Source organism: Sylvia atricapilla, chromosome 5 (assembly GCF_009819655.1).
Source record: "Sylvia atricapilla isolate bSylAtr1 chromosome 5, bSylAtr1.pri, whole genome shotgun sequence".
Lineage (NCBI taxonomy): Eukaryota > Metazoa > Chordata > Aves > Passeriformes > Sylviidae > Sylvia > Sylvia atricapilla.
Window position 1 is genome coordinate 63,284,842 of NC_089144.1, and position 20,358 is coordinate 63,305,199.

At 42.3% G+C, this 20,358-nt stretch overlaps 1 protein-coding gene across 2 annotated transcripts in view; it reads left to right on the plus strand.

Annotated features, from left to right (window-relative positions):
- TMTC1 (transmembrane O-mannosyltransferase targeting cadherins 1) overlaps nucleotides 1-20,358 on the plus strand; it is a 135,291-nt gene that overhangs the window by 6,640 nt on the left and 108,293 nt on the right. For both annotated transcript variants that reach the window (XM_066319771.1, XM_066319772.1), the window contains exons 2-5: nucleotides 5,246-5,423; nucleotides 7,072-7,145; nucleotides 8,251-8,427; nucleotides 10,936-11,091. In XM_066319771.1, the coding sequence (XP_066175868.1) occupies nucleotides 5,246-5,423; nucleotides 7,072-7,145; nucleotides 8,251-8,427; nucleotides 10,936-11,091 (585 nt within the window). The remainder of the gene's footprint in view (nucleotides 1-5,245; nucleotides 5,424-7,071; nucleotides 7,146-8,250; nucleotides 8,428-10,935; nucleotides 11,092-20,358) is intronic.

A 20,358-nucleotide genomic window follows, 5' to 3' on the forward strand; every position in this document is an offset into this window, starting at 1 on the left:
CTGTGGTTTCCCTAGAAAATTCTGCTCTGGCACATTTGCCACTTTCAAGGTGTGCTGCTGCTTCCCAGTCTAATTGTGATTTCTGTCTTCTTTCCCTACCCCTGCTGGAAAGCAAAAACCTGCTCTGAATGCCTGTTCTTAACTATTGCTCTTGTGAGTGGTGAATTCTGTGCTCTGAGGCAATTCCTGTAGCTTGGGAATTGATGCAGCCTCTGTCTTCTCACCCATGGTCACTGTAGCAAATCCAGGACCAAACCATTTAAGCCTTATTGTCCATTTAATTCTTAGGCATTGTGGAAAGATTATCAGCACAAATCAGCACGAAGTACTGTTGCACTTTGTGGTGGAAACTGGCCATAGCAGGAACACCGCTGCAAAAGGGCTTATTTTCTATTTACTGCTACAGTTTTTTCATTAATCTTTGAGCTGTTTCCACATAGAGCTTTAGCAATTATTGCCACTGATGCAGCTGCACGTCTTTTGGAGTGCAAATGCTCATTTTCCTGGCACAAAGTACATGCATCTGTGGAGTTTATAGGGAGATTCCACCATGCACTTAAAGTGGGTATTACTTTGCATAAAGTTTTCCATATTTAACACACAATTTGAACAGGATAAGATCATCACAGGAAACTTAATCCATCCTTATATATTAAATTAATTTATATAAATCTGCATGTGAGCCTTCCTTACAAAAACTGTGGGGGTTTTATGAGGTATGGGGTGCTCTGAGACTTTCCATTAAGTGTTATTTGCTATAACAAATTACCATTATTATCCTGTGCATTTCTATTCCGTAACATGTTGTGTTTCGTTGTTAGTCTTTTGAAAATAATGAAAGAGATTAAACTAAACAAGAGCTGCCCAGGGATAATAACAAAGTCTATAAAAAAGAGAATCTCTCCAATTATGGTTTACAATATTATTAAATCATAAGAGGCCTTAAAAAAGTTTGAATGAGTCTTCATGTGTCCAAGTGGATGAAAAGCACTATATTAGAGCGGGTGCTGGTGATTATATACCGGGTGTGTATGGAATTTGTCTGTGAGCCTGTGCTTTTGCAGCATAGACCCCTCTGATTCTGAATCTGTGAGGATGAAGCCACTGACTCCCCCTCTGTTTCCATGCCCTCTCTGTGGGAAATGGCTTATGTCCTCGATGACTTCTCTGGAGGACATCTGAGGGTACTGATAGAGGTTCCTTTTAAGAGATAAAATGATTTGCTTTCTTCTGGAGAGCTGTTGTACAGGCTCTGCTCAGTGAGCCTTCATCAGCTGCTGCCTGTGGAACTCTCTCATTCTGAGAGTGAAGCTGTGTAATTCCTTTTCTCAGAGTGGATGGTGGAGTAATGGTAGAAAAACTGCTGCAGGCGGCAAAGCAAGCTATACTGTTCCACTGTTCCTGGAAAACATCCATCAGCCTTAAGAAAACCAAGGGATTTCTTATTTTGGTGTACCCTCCTGCATGGGTGTGTAGTTTGGGCAGTGTAGGGTGCACACATGCTGCAACACTTGGGCATGAAAAGCGTTGAGTCTTGGCTTGAACACACCTTCCAGTGCAGCCTCTCTGCCCTAGTGGGACACGTGATCAATGCTGAGGTTTCTGTGACCAGTTTTTGTTTTGGTGGTGGCTGGGATGATGCTGGTTGGCTCTATTAGAAGATACCTGTCAATGTTAGCTACTATTGACAGAATGCACTTTGGTGTGTGTGTTCTTCCCCTCCTTTCCCGGGGTCTTCTGTGGGCCTTTGCATTTGAACTGCCATTTGCCATTTTGCAGGCGGTTTAGCTGAATCTTGGCTTCCAGGGACTCTTCCAGCAGAGATGCTAAAGCAATAAAAACTCTTCTCCAAGTGTTTAGTGTGTGGCTCCTCTGAGGAAAAACCTTTATGTCTGAGATGGTTGGATTTCCTCTTTCGAGGGTGTCTATTCCTAGAAGTGTTACCACTTGCTGTGTTCAGCCCCAGATCTTTAGGATGCTGTTTGCAAACATGTCTCTGTTTTGAGGAGCAGCCTGTTCATGCAGCCTGGCCAGCCCAAAGCATCTCCCCTCCTCGCTGTGTGCTCTACCGAGGCCATAAGACATAGCTGACAAGTCATGCTTTAGCTCAGACAGGTTATAATCTTCATGCAGAAATGACTGCACGATACAATTTTCCCCATTTGTGGGGCAGTGTAAGTTTGGAAATACCAGGACAACAGCAGCCTTATCTCCCTCCAGTGTTGCACAGTTTTTGCTTGCCAGAACTTCTGTTTATGAACATTACGTTGGAGAAAGACCACTTCTTCCTTAATGTTGAGATTCATATCTCTGTTTCACTTCCTTTGTTTGCAGAACCATCTACTGTGTATAATTACTGCATGCCTCTGCTAGTAAACAAGAATGACTCTCTGTTAAGGTATTAAAAATTAAGAGGGGAGAAGTGATTTTTTTATTTACCCATCCCCTTCTTGACTCCCTCGCCCAGAAGTTCCTCCCCAGTGGAACAAATTTGGCATTCCATAGTGGGCTGCCTTTTTTCCCCCATAGCTGTGTGAGCTGGGGAGCTTTGCACAGTTCTTGTGACTTGGATTAGTGCTGTTTCAAGACCCAGATTTGCTCACCCGTTTGACATACAATAAATTTAACCGCTGCTAATGTTTCAACATCATTCTGCTGGGACTGTTTCAGGACGAAAGAATGTTTCCTTCATTGCCACGTGGCCTAATTTCTTACGACAAAGTGCTTTAGCAGCAAAAAGCACTGGTGTGAGTATAGCACCTGCACACGCTCATGTTTAGTGTTCATGGACCACCAAAGGTGGTATTTAAAACATACTTGCAGTCTGATTTTGTTGTTTAGTGGAAGAGTTACCTGAATAGTGTGGTGTTTGTGTTTTGTTCTGCTGTTTTGTTATTTTTTTAAAGAACACAGAGGGAATAGCCAAGCTGGGAGGCTGATGCTTTTACAGAGCTGTTCTCAATAATTTACATCAGATAACTCGCAGCTTACAAGGCTCATTGACTTGATGTTCACCCTAAGAAGGGGTGTGAAGGGCACACCCAACCTTTGGGATAGGGGACCTCATGGAGGTAGGAAGATCCCTTGCCTGTGAAGTTCTGCCTCTCCTGCCAGCAGACCTGTTTTGCAGGATGGAAAGTGATCAGACATGATCCATGTCTAATGATCGATCTTTCAAGAGTATCGTCAGTTGTCATGGGTTTAACGATTGGTTCTCACAACTTGGCCAACTAAATGAGAATCTCTCCCATTTTGGTGCACGAGTTCATATCACCTGATATCCTGAGCACTTGTCATCACCTGTCTTCATCTGCTTTCTCCAGAAATCAGGTTCCCAGATCACGCTTTGCCATTTGAGGAGGAGCAGTGAACTGTGCTCCAGCTAATTTACAGCCAGAAACAATTAATTTGTATAAAGAACGTCTCCTGCAGAGGCTCCCTGTCACTGTGCACATCTGCAGGTGTCTTGGAGTGAACTGTGTTTCCTTTAGAGGCAGGGTGGCCGTGTGCTGCCCCTTGCTCCCCTCAGCGTGCTGAAAACAAGATCCTGGCCTGGGGGTCCCCACTGCTGCAGCGTGTTTGCAGCTGGAGCTCTGGCTGGAGCCTGTCCCTGCCATTTGTTGTGGTTTGTCATTCAGTGCTGGTAGAAGTAAGGGAAAGTGATGGATGTTGCTGCCCTGAAGTGGCTTGCAGGAGAAATGAGATAAAAAAAGAAAAACCTCCAACTCTTCATGTATTCTTGAATCACACAGACTGATGTCTTGTCAAAATGTAACTGCATCAACCCATACTTCAAAGGGAAAGGTCAAGTTGTGCCAAAATCTCACTTTTTCACAAACTCTCTGGATTTCATCTGTTGCCTCCACCAACACTCCAGCGGGAGTACAACAGGAATGCACAAGTAAGACTGTTGGTATGGTAAAATTGAATTGTCCTGGAAAATTCAACCCAGGACAGCTAGCACTTCCTTGCTTATGAATAAGAAATGTAGAAGGTTATTTAAAAAAAAAAAAAAAAAAAGTTGTCTGGCTCTCACAGACCTCTTCACACCTCCTCTGTCTCACAGAAAAAAAACCCCTAAGGTGTTTTTTTAATAGTAGCAACAGCACAGTGGCCTTGCTGTTGCATCATGCTCATCATGGGAGACCTGGAGTCTCTTAGTAAAAACAGGAAGGATTATTGACCCTATAGCATATTTACAACTGCATGGTAAATATTTAGATTGAATCTTCTTTCCACTGGTTGTCTTGTCATTTGTTTAAAATGAGTATCTTTCAGCATTAGTTAAAGGACGTTTTTCCAGCTTCCTTGTTCATATATGGAGTCTTCCCTAGAGAGGCACCATGTGTAGGTCTGTGTATTTGTGTAGCTACATGTATTTTTGTCCAAATGTACAGATGTTGTTAATACCTAAGAGAATTGTCTTCAACTGCTTCTAAGGCAAAGCTTGTCAGCAGCTGTTAAGCAAGCTGGCTGTAAAAAATAGTGACCAGAAGAATGAGTTAATACATGCTGTCAAACAAATGTCATAACAGCTTGTTACATTTTATTTTTTTTATGATGGACACAAATAATGAACTTTAATTGTCTCACTGAGTCTAGGGTGATGTTAGCTAACTTACTTTTGCCATCAATGTCCTTCTAAAAATGGTTAGACATTAAAAAAATTAAAAACTATTAGACAAGCTTCTTTGTGCCAGTAAAGCATTTAAATAAAGGCTTAGCCTTCAGTGTGTGACACTGTTTTGAAAGTTCAATGGGAATAAATGCCCCTGTTATGCCAAGCAGATAACCAGCTCCTTACCGAGTCCTTATCTTGGCTCTTCCTGGGCAAAAGCATCTATTCTAGAGCAGAAAATAACTACCCATGTTGTAAAGCTGCCACGTGGCCAACAGAACCACAGAAGGTGCCAACAGGGAATAGGACAAGTGGCATGATGTTGGCCAGAGTGATTCACTGCTAAGGAAGCACAGGCTTGGTCTCACTGCAGTGATCTGTGCTGGGAGGGCACAGGACTCGCCCATCTCTGTCCAGAAGGTTGCCAAACACAATACAAAAACTGGGGAAATTGTTTCTTTTTAATCAAATCAACCAGAAGTTTAGAGCGATTTTCAGTAATTAGTTTGATAGCACTAACATTAGATGGCTGCAAATGGGGCAAAAGGCCTAATTTAGGGTATTTGAAAGATGCCTTGCTATGAGATCTCTCAAATCTACCAGTGCTTTTGTTTTGTTTCCTTACAGGTTAAACATATTGCTGGCTGGCATGAACCCCTTCTATTTCCACGCAGTGAATGTAGTTTTACACTGTCTGGTGACTCTTGTGCTGATGTACACTTGTGACAAAGCTGTGTTCAAGGACTGTCGGCTTGCTTTCGTCACGGCGCTCTTCTTTGCTGTGCATCCCATTCACACCGAGGCTGTAAGTATGTGCCACCAAAGCTAAAAAATAAATTCATTCTTCAAAATGTTAATATTGTTTTTTTTAAGGAAACCTCTGAGTCATACTGAATGTGGTACTTGTGAATTTTTGCTGTGGGGGAGCAAAGGTGAGAATGTACTCTATTTAAAATAACTTGTAGGAGTCATTAAGAAAAAAAAGTGTATTCGTACTTGCTGTCTTCGTGCTCTGGAACTGAATTCTAAATGATGGTCTTAATAAGCCATGCTGGGAATAAATGGACAGTCATGAGTTTTCTGAAACCAAAGGCCTCAGCGAGGCTGTGCTCTCCTGCTGAGATATTGTTGCATGCCTTCAGTCATTCCCTATAGCCATCAGTTTTAGGGAGGAAAAATGAAGGTAGCATTAGTGTGTATTCTGGAGGAGCTCTCTCAAACAGAAGTGATGTGACCCACGGATTAATTTATACTTATTTCAATTAAAAGCCAGGAGAATCATCTTCAGAAAAAACACTGTTCATGAACACCAGTGTAAGTTTACAGAACAGCTCATGTTGGAAATCTTTCTGTTCATTATAAGGAAACATTTAAAGACATGATTATTCCAAAACTGCAATGTGTTAGCACGAGGAGACACTTCTGTAGCTAAAAGGAATCTTGCTGTATTTGAGAAGGAATGGTAACGTCCAGCTCTCTACACTGTAAAACAGAAATGCCCTCATTAGCTGAGATACCACTGACATCGCACTTTTCTCATTCCAAGCATTTGTAAATGAGGGAGGGAAGCAGCTCCTGTGGCTGAGAGCTTTTGAGGAGAGATTACCTTAATAACAAGAAGCCACAAGCTTTAGAGTTACTCCCTGTGCTGTGTTGTGAGAACTAATCAGCCAGGCTCCTTTTGATTATGCATATTTTTTATGCATATAAATCCCTTTATATTTTAAGGGAGGTTCTAGAAGAGGCACTCTTGGAATTTATTTTTGTCTGGGTCAGAACTCTAAAAGGTTAAAATAAATGCCAGAGCTCTGAGTATAACTTAATTATGTAATCTCAAAAGGGATGCAATTTTGAAGGACCTTTTATTTGCTTTATGGGTGATTTCTAAATCCTTATAAAATAGAATATTGAAATAACTGTATAAAAGAGTGTTTATCCATTCTTCCTCAGTATTCCCTTTTTTATAAAAAGATTTTGTTAGTGAATCTGTAGAAAAAACTCTCACAAACTCAGATTGTTCAGGAGGAATCAATTCTGTAATGCTGTCCCTTTTTGGTGATAAAGTTCATTCAAATACTACTTATACAGTAAGTCATTTAACAAATTTCAGTCCTGGTAGTTGGATGCATTTCTAATCTAAACCTTATTATACAAAATTAAAACAGATCCTTAAATTTGGCATTTTCTATGTAACTTTATTAATGTTTTATTAAGTAAAGAATGACTTCACTGTTGGCTTACTCATCTGTTTTGCCAAACTAGAAATGCAGCAGACAAAACTGAGCATATCCTACACTCTCCAAGTAACATTTTGGTATGCTGAGGGAGCATAACACTGAAAGATCAAATAGTATTTGAAAGAGTAGCAGTGAGTGTGGATTGTTGAGACAGTCACGGAGTGTTTTTACCTTTTTAGATGTGTTTTTACACCTCTGTGTCTCCTTTCCTTTCAGGTAACAGGTATAGTAGGCAGAGCAGATGTCCTCGCCTGTCTACTCTTTTTGTTGGCTTTTCTCTCCTATAATAGGTACGTGGGAACATCGTGAGGTTCTTTAGTCTGGGGAGGGGACCAAAGGCAGCTGTCAGTGTTTGATCGTGGTTGGCAGAGGGAGTTCCCACAGCTCTGCTGTATGCAAGTGTCCTGGCCCCTGCCTGCAGCCGTGCTGATGCTTAGGAGAACAAAACACCACAAAACCAGAAGTCAACACTGACAGTCCCTCTTCCACTGACATTACAGCTGAGGAGGGCTTGTAAAAATGGTAAAGAAATGTTTGCAGTGGAAGGCAAATTGTCTGTATGTAGAGTGAAGAGCAGACAGACACATGCCTGCCTTTCAAATGTGTGCTGTGACTGCGGGACTCTGGAACACCTGGTCTGAGAGAGTTAAGGAGTGTGTCTAGACCATTAGTCATCCTGTTCAGATGAAAACTTGGCACTGCTTGCTGCTCTGTGTTCTAAAACTGTAAACGAATAAGTATAGATCCAGAAATAGCTCACTTGGATGGGATTTCTGCACCTTTTGCATTATTTGGAGTTTGAAAGAACATTGTTTGCATTCAGAAATAGCACCATGGCATCACAGCCACAGGGAAAAACTGCTTCTATCCCTCTGGGGCTGTCTGCTACAAACCCACAATGCTGTTTGCTTCAGGTTTCAAAGGTGTGAAACATAGTGACCCCACAGGAATCTGCCTGTTTGATTTCAGCTCATTCCTACTTTCTCCCCTGTGACAGGGGCTTGCTCCCCAGTCTGTTAATGATTAGGACACATCTCTGACTCAGGGGAATGTGAGTGGGATGGAGGAATTTTTACTTGCCTAGTGCTTTTTGTCCCATAAGGAGAATTAAGCATGTGTGTTCCACATGACAGAAAGCAGGTTTTTTTTTCTGCCCTCTCTGTGCTTACTCTGCCTTCCTCTGACTGTTTCTATCTACTTTATTTTTCTGCTTGTCTTTGTTCCACCTCTTGAGCACCAAGAATTCGAGCAGCTCCCCATTTTTGTGTGTTCCCTCCCTGTCCTGTGTCTAAGCCTTTCCTTGTTTTAGATTGTTCATGTCTTAACATGTTCATGCCAGCCATCTTAAGGCATTAAGGAAAAGTGTCTTAGAATTTGTGTTATTCTGTTTTTCAGGAGTGTGGATCAGCTTTATGTTGGGGAACATTTCCCTCCCACTGCCTCCCCATTCTTTTTGCTGCTTAGTTTATTCCTTGGGACATGTGCAATGCTGGTGAAAGAAACTGGGGTCACTGTGTTTGGCGTGTGCTTGGTTTATGACTTCTTTTCCCTCTCCTACAATGGACTCAAATTGTAAGTAACTTGTTATGCTCACAGTGCTTTTCAGGTGTTTTCACCTGTTAGTCTAAAATATGTATTATTGCGATTACAGCGCTGGGGCTTGTCCTGCTGAATTAAATAGTACGCATTTGATAAATTTGGAGGGGCCCACGGTTTCATTCTGTGGTTTGGGGTTTGGTTTTGTGTTTTGCATCGGTGTTTTAATTTTTTGTTACTCTCTTGCTGTAACTTTTGTTGGGTAAATTGACCCGATGTGAAGAACTGATCCTTAAAATGCTAAATTCACCCTGGCAAGACTAACACATGTTTTTAGTGTGGGAGTTTCGACTGAGGCATCAACATCTTAAAATTTCTCTGGCTTAACTCCTTCCATTCACAATATCTTCTTGATTGTTCAGTCACAATGCCATGGGTTTAGAACTATTGTATGGTGTTAAGTAGTAAAGCCAGGTTTGATATTTTTTCTGTCCTTTCAGAATGGAAAAAGAGGGAAAATACCCATCTAATTCTGGTTGGAATAATTAGCAGCTCTTCTCAATAGTCACTGGAGAAAAACTAAATATTTTGAAGTTTGTACCCCTCACCCACTTAGTGTCACAAATAACTATGCTATTTTCCATCTCCATTCAAAGTCAGAAGTCTTGTTTTATTAGAACCTGTTTTTTATCCATTTCTCTCCCAAAACATCCCTGGTGCAGATCTGTGAGTGAATGTAAGAGCTCACTGCTGCTGAGAACGGGAGGTCTCGCTACTTGTATAATTTTTTGTGTTTCCACTGCTTATGCTCCACCACATCTGGAACCTGTCACACCCTGCATGAGCTCGTGTATGTCTGGGTTATAAAAAGGACACTGAATTTCTGTTTCTGCAGCGAATTAAATGAACAGAGCAGGCACAAGGTGAGAGCACCAAGTGCAAAGAGGAGAAGGGGGACTCTCAGGAGCATCCTGGCTTCTCTCCCTCTGTGGCCAATTCTCTAGGCCCTAAAGGGGCCAGACCACATTTCAGACCTGCCCTCTGGCAGTAATAGCAATCAGCAGACAGGTACAATGGATCGGCAGAGGATTCCTCCTCTTTTCACTAAATAAGTAGTTCTTAATGGTGTGACTGGTGGGCAAGTAGCCAGGGAGAGTTCTGGGGCCTGACAGCCAGCTTGCTTGTTAACACTTGCATTGACACCCTGACAAGTGTGTTTCAGGAGCTGCCTGGCTAAAGGGAATACAACTGTTAATTAATTGGAGGAAAATCTGTGCCTTCCTCCTCCCTCCTTTCCTCAGTCTTCCCCTTCCCACAGGCCCACATTCCTCTTCAAGCTATTATTTTGTTTCAGTGGTGGCCAGCTGCCCAGATGTGGCACTATTCAGCTTGTAGGAATGAATCTCTTTAGTCCAGATGTGCTGTATTTTCATATCTCCCCCAGTCGCACATATTGTGCACTTATCTGTTTGTGACGCTCAAGATTTTGCGACTGCATTTGACTTTAAGGGGCAGCAGAAAACAAACAGCCAGAATTCTATGTGCTGCTGAAAACTTACCTGCTCCTTCTTCCAACCTGCACAGATTTGTTTTCTGGTTAAAAGCGGTGGAACATCATTTGTTTCCTGGAGCAAAAAATTAGGATTGACACCACAGTGCTTCCCGTCTTAACAGAGGTCCAGAGAACAGCTGGATACAGGAGTGCTCATCTTCTGTTGCTGTCAAGTCTCTAGACCTAGCTAAGAACTGATAAATACTGTCCTCTCAGCACACAAAGCCTTTGATGCAAAACAAAGGAATGTTCTCTGTTGTAGTTTGATACTGTGTTGTGCCGATTTCGTAGTCTTCAACTTTTTGATGAGTGAAAGCGTGAAGAAGAAAAGTCCTTAAATGCTTTTTTTCCCCTTTTCCTTCTGTAATAAGTGATTAGCCAAATTTCATCAATATGCCATTTTATTAAGAAATATTGCGAAATAGAAACTCGAAAAAGCCACAAGCAACAGACAGCATCGATCCGGGGATCGGTGCTGGGTGAGCTGCAGTTTCAGCCTCTTTCTCTCTCTCTTGCACCGAATCCTCCCCCGTTCCCACAGTCCGCTTTTGCAGGGCTGGTTTATATACAGTTTTTCGGCCAGAAAGAAGGTTGCCTCATCCCATTGTCCACTCAGTCGTTGTTCCATATTCATTTTTCTTTTCTCTCTGTCTGCCGGTCCAATGAATGGTTTATGAATGGTTTTCCGGGCAGGGCTGATTGCATTTATGGGAATTCTGCACTGGGATGCACACCCGGGCCGATGGAGATAAGATTTCCATCAGGTGTTGATCACTCGTTGGCAATCCCATCTTCAGAGGATTCCCATCTCCTGGTGGAGCCACTCTTCTTTCTATTGCAAATGCACTGCTTCCCCTGTTCCCTCAGAGGCTGCAGTTTCCCAATTACTTTTTATTTGGTGGATTTAAAATGATTTGATACCATATATTTCTATGAAACACGAATTAATTCTCCCAAATTCATAACACTTCCTTTTCCCCCCTTTATCTCAGGAGGAACGGGGGCGTTCCCCCTCCGTGTGGCCGGGAGAACGGGAAGCAGCGCTCGGCTCTGCGGGGCACATGGAGCTCCTGCCCGCCGGCATCGCCCCGGGAGCCGCCCAGCGGGGCCCTGGCCGTGCCCAGCCGGGCCGTGTGGGCCATCCACAGGTACTGCTGCCTCTTCCTGCTCTATTCCGGTGTGCCTTGTGATCTATTAAAAAATACGGATATTGGTCTAATACCGATATCCAGCTATGACGGACAAAGACTCTCTAACAGTTTGAAGTTAGAAAGTGTGTGTTTATTACAACGCTGGGATAGCTTCCAAATACACACCACAATTCACAGATGCTCACAGGGTCTTTTTATGTACAGGAGTATTGAATACCCAAAACACAAATGCATATTCATAACTCTCATCCATCCCATTCCCTGCTTCATATGGTAATTAGCCAAAAAGCAATTAAGCATGCGTAGTTTGTTCTTTGAAATGAGTCGGTGGTCCTTCTTATGGGGTGGGGTCTCAAAATGATGAAGTAAGATGGGTCTTCCTGGCTTTGACTTTTTAACCTTTTAGTGTTGGTGACCCCTGGATCCTGTTTTCTCAAGACTATCTGATTTATGATCACACTGTGTTCTTGGAGTCTATTGATTAAGTTGACAGGTCTCCTGATTTATCAGTTCCTTAAATCCAGCTTCTATTAACAAAGGGAAGTTTACCTCAACAACATCTAGTTAGCAAAGAGAAGTCTACCTCAGCAATATCTAGTTTAACTAAAGTCTTTAATTCTTCAAAATTAATATCTCACTTGCAGCTGCTTTAAAATGCCGACTCACTCGCTTTGGTTTAGCTGCTTCCATCCTGAAATTACTGTCATTTTTCTTGTGCTGCTGCGGAGAAAAGATGGGAGAAGGTGGAAGGGAGAAAGGAGGAGGAGAATATCTGAGGACTTGGTAGTGTTTTTGTTCTCTTTGATCCTTGTATTTGTCTCTGTTTTCCCTGATGGATAGTGTTATAAAAAATGAGTCCGATTTCATAAAAGAATGCCAATTTATTGATGAATTTTGCGAAATATAATTTATGGAAAAAGCCACAATCAATCGGACAGCATGGACCTCGGGATCGATGCTGGGTGAACCTCAGACCCGACAGCGTGCCGTATCCTCCCTGGTTCACAAATTCTGCCCACACACAGTCCAGTTTTATACAGTTTTTCTTGCCAGAGGCAAAGTTGCCTCACCCCGTTGTCCACTCTGCTGGTGTTTCAAATTCATATTTTTTTTCTTTCCCTCTGCTGGTCTGGTGAATGGTTTTCTAGGCAATGTTGGGGCTCCTGGTTAGATTTATGGGAACTTGGCATTCACACACCCACTGGTTGATGTAGGTAAGATCCCAATCAGGTGATGGTCACCAAGTCGTTGGCAATCCCTTCTTCAGAGAAGGCCCATCTCCTTCTTTTATTTTGCAGATGAATGGCTCTCCTGTTCCTGGAAACGACTTGTAGTTAGTTGCACCACACTTTTTATTTCACGGAGGCAGAGGCATTTCATACTGTATACATTTTATACAGGATATCTGTCTAAAAAGAACAAATTAATTCCCCAGTACTTATAACAGAGAGTATCACAGAATTGTTTAGGTTGGAAAAGACCTCTAAGATTACCAAGTCAAACCATTATTTCAGCACTGTCAGGCCTGCTAATAAACCATGTCCCTAAATGCCACATGTATAGATCTTTTAAATACCTTCAGTGGCGGTGACTCCACTGCCTCCCTGAGCAGTATGTTGTTGACAACCCTATCAGGGAAGAAAATGTTCCTAATATCCAATTTAAAACTTCCCTGGCACATCTTAAGGCCATTTCCTCTTGTCCTGCTGCTTTCTACTTGGGAGAGACTGATGCCCACTAAAGGAGGGCAGGAGGTTATCAATATAAAAAACATCTCCTGTCTTGTTCTATCATCTTGTTCCTTGTTTCTCTTACTCCTGTTTTTTCTTTTCTTTCTACTGCTCCTTTCTCCCCTCCCTCCCTTTGTACTTTTTCCAGACGCCCTCCTCTGCCTCCGCTTTTGGGAACATCCCTTTCTTACACAAGGGGAAAGCCTCTCTTTTGCAGCCCCTTCAGGAGAGGCTGCAGAAGCTGTGTTGCAGAGCCTGTGCACGTGGGATGGCTTCAGAGTGAGCTCCTCCATGCTGCCAATTGGCATTTGCTTTTTGGCAGCTGCCCCTTCAAGTGTTGTGAAGGATTTCTGCACATGGCAAATCAAGCCTTGCGCGTACATAGCTGCTTTCTGTTTGAAAAGGGGCTCTCATGGTGGTGTAAGCTGCTCAGCTGCTCTCTTCTCAAGTGACTGACTCTGTACAACACACTTGCAATAACTTGCTGTGTGAGGGTTAGCTGTGGGATGCCCAAAGTGGAGCTGGCTTGGTCCCAGTGGCTGAGAGGGAAGTGTGCCTGTGAGAGCTGCGCTGTTGACGTGTTACGTGATATGAAGTAGGAAGAATCAAGACAATTTCTCTGTAAAAATATATTCTGTATCAAAAAATATATATATAGATCCTTGCAATAGAAGAAAAAAGAAAAAAAAAGAAGTTGCTGTCAAATCTGTAAGAATAATTATGCAGTTTTTTCTTGTGATTCACATTTGTCTGACTCGTGTAGATCTTTTTGCATGGCAAAAGGATAGGAGGAAAAAGCTTTAAATATTTCAGAAGCTCCAAAATTGGTGGGCAGATTTGGCACAGTGAGGTAGTTTCTGGTATCTTATTTAGTCTACCAGATTACTAATTGTTGGGTTTTAATTAGAATAAAGTAGTAGTGCACTGATCTGTACTTTTAAGTACTTGTAATGTGATCAAGTAGGTTTCTATTTAATAATAATTTATTATGCATCTTACTAGAGCTAACTGAAAAATGCAGGAAGATGTAATGAAGGAATTAAGGGAACTGTTCTAATTAGCAGTAACTGGAGCTAGTTATGTAAATTCTTGGTGCAGAGATATTTTTGTTCTTTATTGTCACTTGCTCTTGTCTTCAGCTATCCAGTGACTATGTGGATTGCAGTCCCAGGAGTAGGGAACAAGTTAGTCTGGAGGAAATTGTAGGTTTTATCACCACAATTTATTGTAATTTTGGGAAATGTTGGCATATGCTACTGAAATGAGGTAACTAGAATCTCTTGTTGGTTTGATCCATCGCCCGGAGTTTTAAAAGCTGAAAGGGGCTTGTGAGTGTATGTGCCTTTCCATATGGTATAAATGGGGAAGGGACAGACAGGAACTTTCACTTTAGGCTTGTCCTCGTGTTTGTGATAATGCCTTGGTGCTTTCACTGGGGTGTGATGTGCGTCCTGTTGAAAATCAATATCAATGGCAATTGTCACTCGTTCTGTTTTCATGATTTGTTGAAACCACTGAAACCCGGAACCTATTGTTTTACATGTTTTCTTTTTTTAATTGGTTTTGGTTATGCCATGTCCTATGTGCCTCACACTCTGCAGTGCTAAATATGATGCAGCCCATGAACACCTCCAAGCCACCTAATTCCACTGAAGGTTTTGAGCTGTATAAATAGCTGGGGACTGCAGTCTAAACTTCCTGAAAAACAAGACTCTACAATAGCTTGCATACTCCTGAAACTGAAATCCCTGTTTCTCTTCGGTGTCCTAGAAACTCGTTTTTATGGTGTCTGCTGGTGGTGAGACTCTTCCTTTGAAGTGGACAATACACTGGATTTAATGCTGCTATTTTCCACGTATATGAATGGTTGCATGGCGGTTTTTTGTGGGTTATTTTTATTGATGTGTTTTGTTTTAATTTTTCATGCCAGGTTACAAAAGAAGCAGGTGTACCTGGAGCTGTGCCCAACAGCATCACTCTAAATCTGTGTTGTATATATCACTTATAATCTGTGTAAAAGAGAGTGTGGGGGCTCACTACGCATTAGCATTGTGGGAACCAGGCCCAAAACCCCATTGATCCAAAATCCAATGAAATCCTAAAGGCTATAGCAGGGATAAATGTGATCTAATGACTAAACTGGCAGCACTGTTGTTTCCCCTTACAGTAGCAAGGGAAAGAGGATGGAAATGCTCTGCAGAAGGTGGTGCATTCCAGGGCTGTCTGCACCGGCCCTAAGTTTGATAGACCATGAGGAAAAATATGTTGAGGTCATAACATATTGTCCCTGTGCAGTGTACATGGTCAGGGTTTGAGCTGAAACAGATGTTGTCCTTCAGCAGGAAGGAAGAGCAGAGGGGAGAGGTGGAGGGAAAGCGCTGGCACACGGGATTTTTAAATTTTTTTTTAAAAATGTGATTTTAATTTTTTTTTCTTTTTTGACTAATACAATAGCATAGCACGTCTCTGCTTAAGCATAAAATTACTTTTCATAAAGGAGAAGTCTCAGCTGAATTTCTGCTCCTCCTCCTGGTCACACAGTCAATAGTCTCAGCTGAATTTCTACTCCTTCTCCTGGCCACACAGTGCAATGCTACATCCCAGATTTGTAACTGATATAGACGAAATAGTGTGATCAGTTTCCCAGATTAGGGCTTTCATGTGTGCAAACTTCACCTTTTCTTGAATTTGTTAGAAGGTGTTTGATAGGAAAGTGGGGATATGAAACTGCCTGGGTTATAAAAGTGAGAGGAAAACGCTTTCTGTTAGATGTGGTACAACTTCCTTAAATTTTGGTAAGTTGTTCCTAGACATACCCTGGAGGTCAGTGGTGGTTGCTTTGATATGTAAAGCACAGCAGCAAAAAGCAATTCGTGCCTCTAAGAAAAGCAGTAAGCTAACCATTATTTATGTTCTGTGTTTGCCCCTGACTAAAATAAGGCAGAAAACCTGGATACTTGTCTCTGGGCTGAAAGTTCCTTGCCATGCAACTGTGAAATAGCAAGGACGTGTTCAAGGGCTTTGCAAACACCAGTGCTAAAAACCGGTGGAGAAATTCCAGTGCAGGTTGAGGTTGTCTGTGGTGAAAATGGTCGGGGAGCCTAGCAGCCAAAATGCTTTTCTTCTCTAGGAAAGCAAAATTAATAATCTGGAACATTAAGCAATAGAAGCCAGCCTAGGCTCTTTCCTTCCTATCTCATTGGTGGTGTCTCCAGGCTTGTGATTTTGCAAATAAAGGATCAGGCTCCTAGTCTGTGATGCTTCGAGCAGAGGTTGGTGTTGGATTGCCTGTGTGTGAAAGCAGAGAAAAGGAAGTACTGCATTGTCACTGGCTATAGGCTGATTTCTTTTTTTTTTCCCCTTAATTGATATTTAAACTTGAATTGGGAGCAGGACAATGCAAGTTTGCTCCAAAAGGCAACTAGAGCCTTTAGTCCCAAGGCCTAGAGAGGCACAGTGTGTGCTGAAAGATGGCAGATTAGGTAAGTGTCATTGCTATCCTGGGATCCATGGGATGCTGCTTCTGTGGTGTTGCAAGTTTTTTTTATTCTAGCAGGTTTGCTGAGGTTCTGCCATTCTTGCTGTTTAGTAAGCTTAAGTTATGAATGAATTTTGGCTGCCTCTGGGGAGGTGGATTGCAGAGGTGAATTTGGCCTGTGCTTTATTCTTCTCTGAGCTCAGTTCTTAAGATGGTTTTTCCATCGTGAGTCTTAGCAATAGCTCTCTCTACTGCTGTGTCTGTACATTCTGTGTAGAAGATGTTGAGTGAATCTTTCTGAAGGCCACGAATTCCCTGCAGTCAGTGACAATATTTATTGTCATGCACAGATGGTACCTGAGGCTGCCAGAAAGCTCTGCTAGAGTCTAGAAACATGTGAGATGTGGGTGCCCCTATGCGACAGCCATGGATTCAGCCAAGGATTTATGTGCTCTGGCCTGCAACCGTCTTCCAGAGAACCCCAGTGTAATCTTGGGAAAATAATTACATCTCTATTCCCGTGGCATGTGCTGGAAGATGAGGCGCAGTAATGCATGCTGCTTTTCCACCTCCGTTTGTGTGATGTGCTGGTTGTCTTCCATCCCCCTCCCAAACAAGAAACAAAGCCAAGGATACTCTCTTAGGCATGCTTGTGCCATTATGTGTCTTAATTTTTGAAATCTTCAAGTGCTGTTTCAGTACAAGTAACTGAGCTCCTTGCTTGCAGATTGAAGTTTAGTTAACAGCACTGCTTTGGTATGGTGATGACTAAGGTTGCATGCATGCAGAAAAAGACTTGTTTAGACCTCATTGTGCTGCAAAAATATTCACCCACCAGGTAAGAAAGATCTGCTTTAATTTTGGCCTTGTTGTGTGTTTGTATTGTGGCAGTCTTTAATGACACTGTCACATAGCTTTTGGTTTTTTGCAGTCTCTGCTTGATTCATTGCCCGGAATGGATGGTGCTCACATAATGAGTAACTGTTTGATATTTTGTTTCTTCCTGGTCCAGAGCATTGCCCCATGCCCTATTTACTTCATTCAAGTCCTGCTCTGGGACAGATTTACAACTCCTCAGTAATTCCTCTGTGTACAGACTACGAAGTGCTGGTATTTCCTTGCAGTTTGTTACTTAGGTCTGAAATCTTCTAAAGTACTTTTGGCATAGTTTCTGGACGTGTAACTTCCTTACTATTCAGAACAAGTAGAGTGAACAGCCAGAAATTTTGTAGTCTGTTGTCCTGCCTCATCTGCTGCAACCTGTCCTCATCTCTTCTCTTGTTTGCTTTTCCTTACTCATTTAATTGTTTCCAGTCTTTGCTCCTCAGGCTTGGCCTTTTGGATCTTGCTCCTTTCCTCAAGAGCTGCTGTGTTAGTCTCACTCCCGTGGTCCCTCCTGTGCTCCTGCTCCATAAGTCCTTGCCAAGACAATTCAGGGGCCCTGATCTGTGTCCTTGTCTTGCCTGTTGCATCCTCCCTGTGCTCCCCACTCCTCCCATCTCTCTGGTGCAGTCTTCTGCTGTGGGAGCTTTGCTCAGCCTGGGGGCAGAGTGCCTCTGCATTCTTTCAGCTTTGTGCACTCACTGTCTTTGCTTATCTCCTCCTCCCCTCTGCATGGGTTTCTGCAAGCCCTGGTTTCTTTTTGACCTCATGTGTCCAGCTTTGGGGGTTCAGCTCTCCTCTGTCATGTGGCTAGCTCGGGAGTTTTCCCTGTGCTTGCTGCCTGGATTTGAGGAGGAGAGAGTGTGGAGAGCCAGGCAGAAGCCAGGAGCCTGCTCCGCTCTGGTGCTTGGGGTGGCACGGAGCCACAGCTGATCTCACTCTTGGCTTCCTTGTGGCTGGAAGAGTAGGCACTTGTGCATGCACTTGTTTGACTAGAAGAGGGCTGGTTTTAAATTTGGCACCCTTTGTGGGATCTGTGTTTCAGCCACTGTTCTGGATAGCTTTTCTTGCAGTACAGAAAAGCACCTCTCTTCCTCTTAAAAAGTACTTCCTAGAAGGAAGAGGAAAGTAAATAATTTCTCCTGAACTATTTATATGTGACAGTACCAAGAGGCCCTGTTTATTTAGTAAGCAGCAAATAAAATAAGTAATTTGCATTCGTGTACATTGAATGTCAGAAAAAAGGGACAAGACTGAATCTGATGTTATTTTTCTTAGCTGACGACGACGTAACATGTTCTTGCGGTTTTGTGGGGTTTTTTTTTTCCTTTCTAGGGAAGATTATTTAATCTTATAAAGATTCTATATACTTTGATTTAGTTCATGAAAATCCATTTTAGTGGAAACGATGCCTGGGGACAAAGAAGGGTGCTGCACAAAACAGAATCAGGAGGAAAAGTTAATGATTGGTTTTGGTGGCTTTGGGGGTTTTCTTCCCCATCTTCTGAAAGATGCTGATTGCTCATTCGTTTGGGCGCAGAGAGAGAAGGTTATTTTTTCTCATTAATAGGAATTGTGTTTAAGCCCTGCAGTTGCAGTCACTTCATTGCACGTCAGCCTCCTTTGTTCCTGTGTTGCTAATTGGAAATCCCCAATTTGTAGGTGCAGCCTGTGTGTCCCGGAGCTGACTCACAGGAGTCTCTGTTCATTCCCTTTACTTCACAGCACTGCCTTTCTATTCACAGTTCGTGGCAGTCTCATTAAAGCAGTGTTTGAAGCAGCAGCATGCCCGTGTTCATTGGCTTTCTCTGAAAGCCCTGTAAACCAGTGTCAAAGAATTAACAGCGGCTGAGAAACAGGAACAAACCCTAATGGCTTGCCAGGTCATTTTCCTTGCAGTAAATCTGGGTTAGTTTGGCACAGCACAGTGTTTCAGTATTTCAGTCACCCAGGAAATAAAAAAAAAAAACACAAAAAAAATAAAACAAAAAAAAAAAAAAAAAAAAACCAACCAAAAACCAACCACAACACCTGAAGATGGATGATACCGAGATTATTGCGGGTATTTCCCTGGATAGCAAATCTAATTGAACAATTTCTCTCTTACACTTTGACTTCCAGGCACATTTTTTGACATCTTTGTGGAAACTTTGAGGCTGTTCTCAGGAGCAAAGGGCTCGGCTGTAACTACCTGCCTCATTAATGACTGATGCTTTCCAAGCTGGTCCGTGTCTCCTCTGTGAACCTGGTAATTGCAGCATGTCATAAGGGAGGGGCAGCAGACTCTCAGGACTAACTTACTGTGGCTCAAAGTGTTCACAGGCTGATACAAGAAATCATTTGCTCAAAACCACAAGGACACAGATCTCATCAAGTGTGACTTTAGGTGGATGGTTTCGGTTGTTGTGATCAGTGTTACTTTGATGTTTTTAATATGAAGTAGTTGTTGAAATTTAATATTTCATTTTAAAAGTCTAAAAAAATATCTGCTAGCGTGTGTAATGGTTCTCCCATCCTCCCTGTTCCGATTTCCAAGACGAACAGATTCTTCCCTGACTAGAAACTTAATCTTCAACTTAATCTAAAGTAGAGTAATAAATCCTCTTTCACATTTTTAATGCAGTTATCCCAATATTCTTTTCCAATGAGTACATTAGAAACCTTAATCTTCTACTTGGCTTGGAACTGCTGGAACACACTTTTCTCTCTTGATCTTTGAAAGGCAGATTTTTTTGTTTCTATTCTTTTAAGCAATTTCCAGAATGTGAATATCCAGGAAACTGCAGTGCAGAAGGGACTCTTGTAAATGCATTCCACATTCCCAAACATCCATGCTAAAATTCAGATGTTGGCCAAAGTAAGCCATGAAAGGCAAGGTTTGTGCTTGGGCTGTTGGAATGTTGCTGTTGAGTGTTTGCTTTCCAGGTCTGAGAGGTCTCACAGCATCTGGTGAAAGCCTGGTTTGCCTTATGAATTCTCATTGCCTGCCATGACTGATCAAGGAGTGGTTTAAATGATAATCTTCCACTGGAATATGCTGTGGTGGTTATTTTGATTTTTTTTTTAACCTCCTTTCTAAGAGTTAGGTTTGGTTGCCTTAAGGAAAGTATCATTCTTTTGCCATGTGGGTAATGCACTTGTTCTCTCCGTTTGTTTGGCAGCATGTTTGCCGTA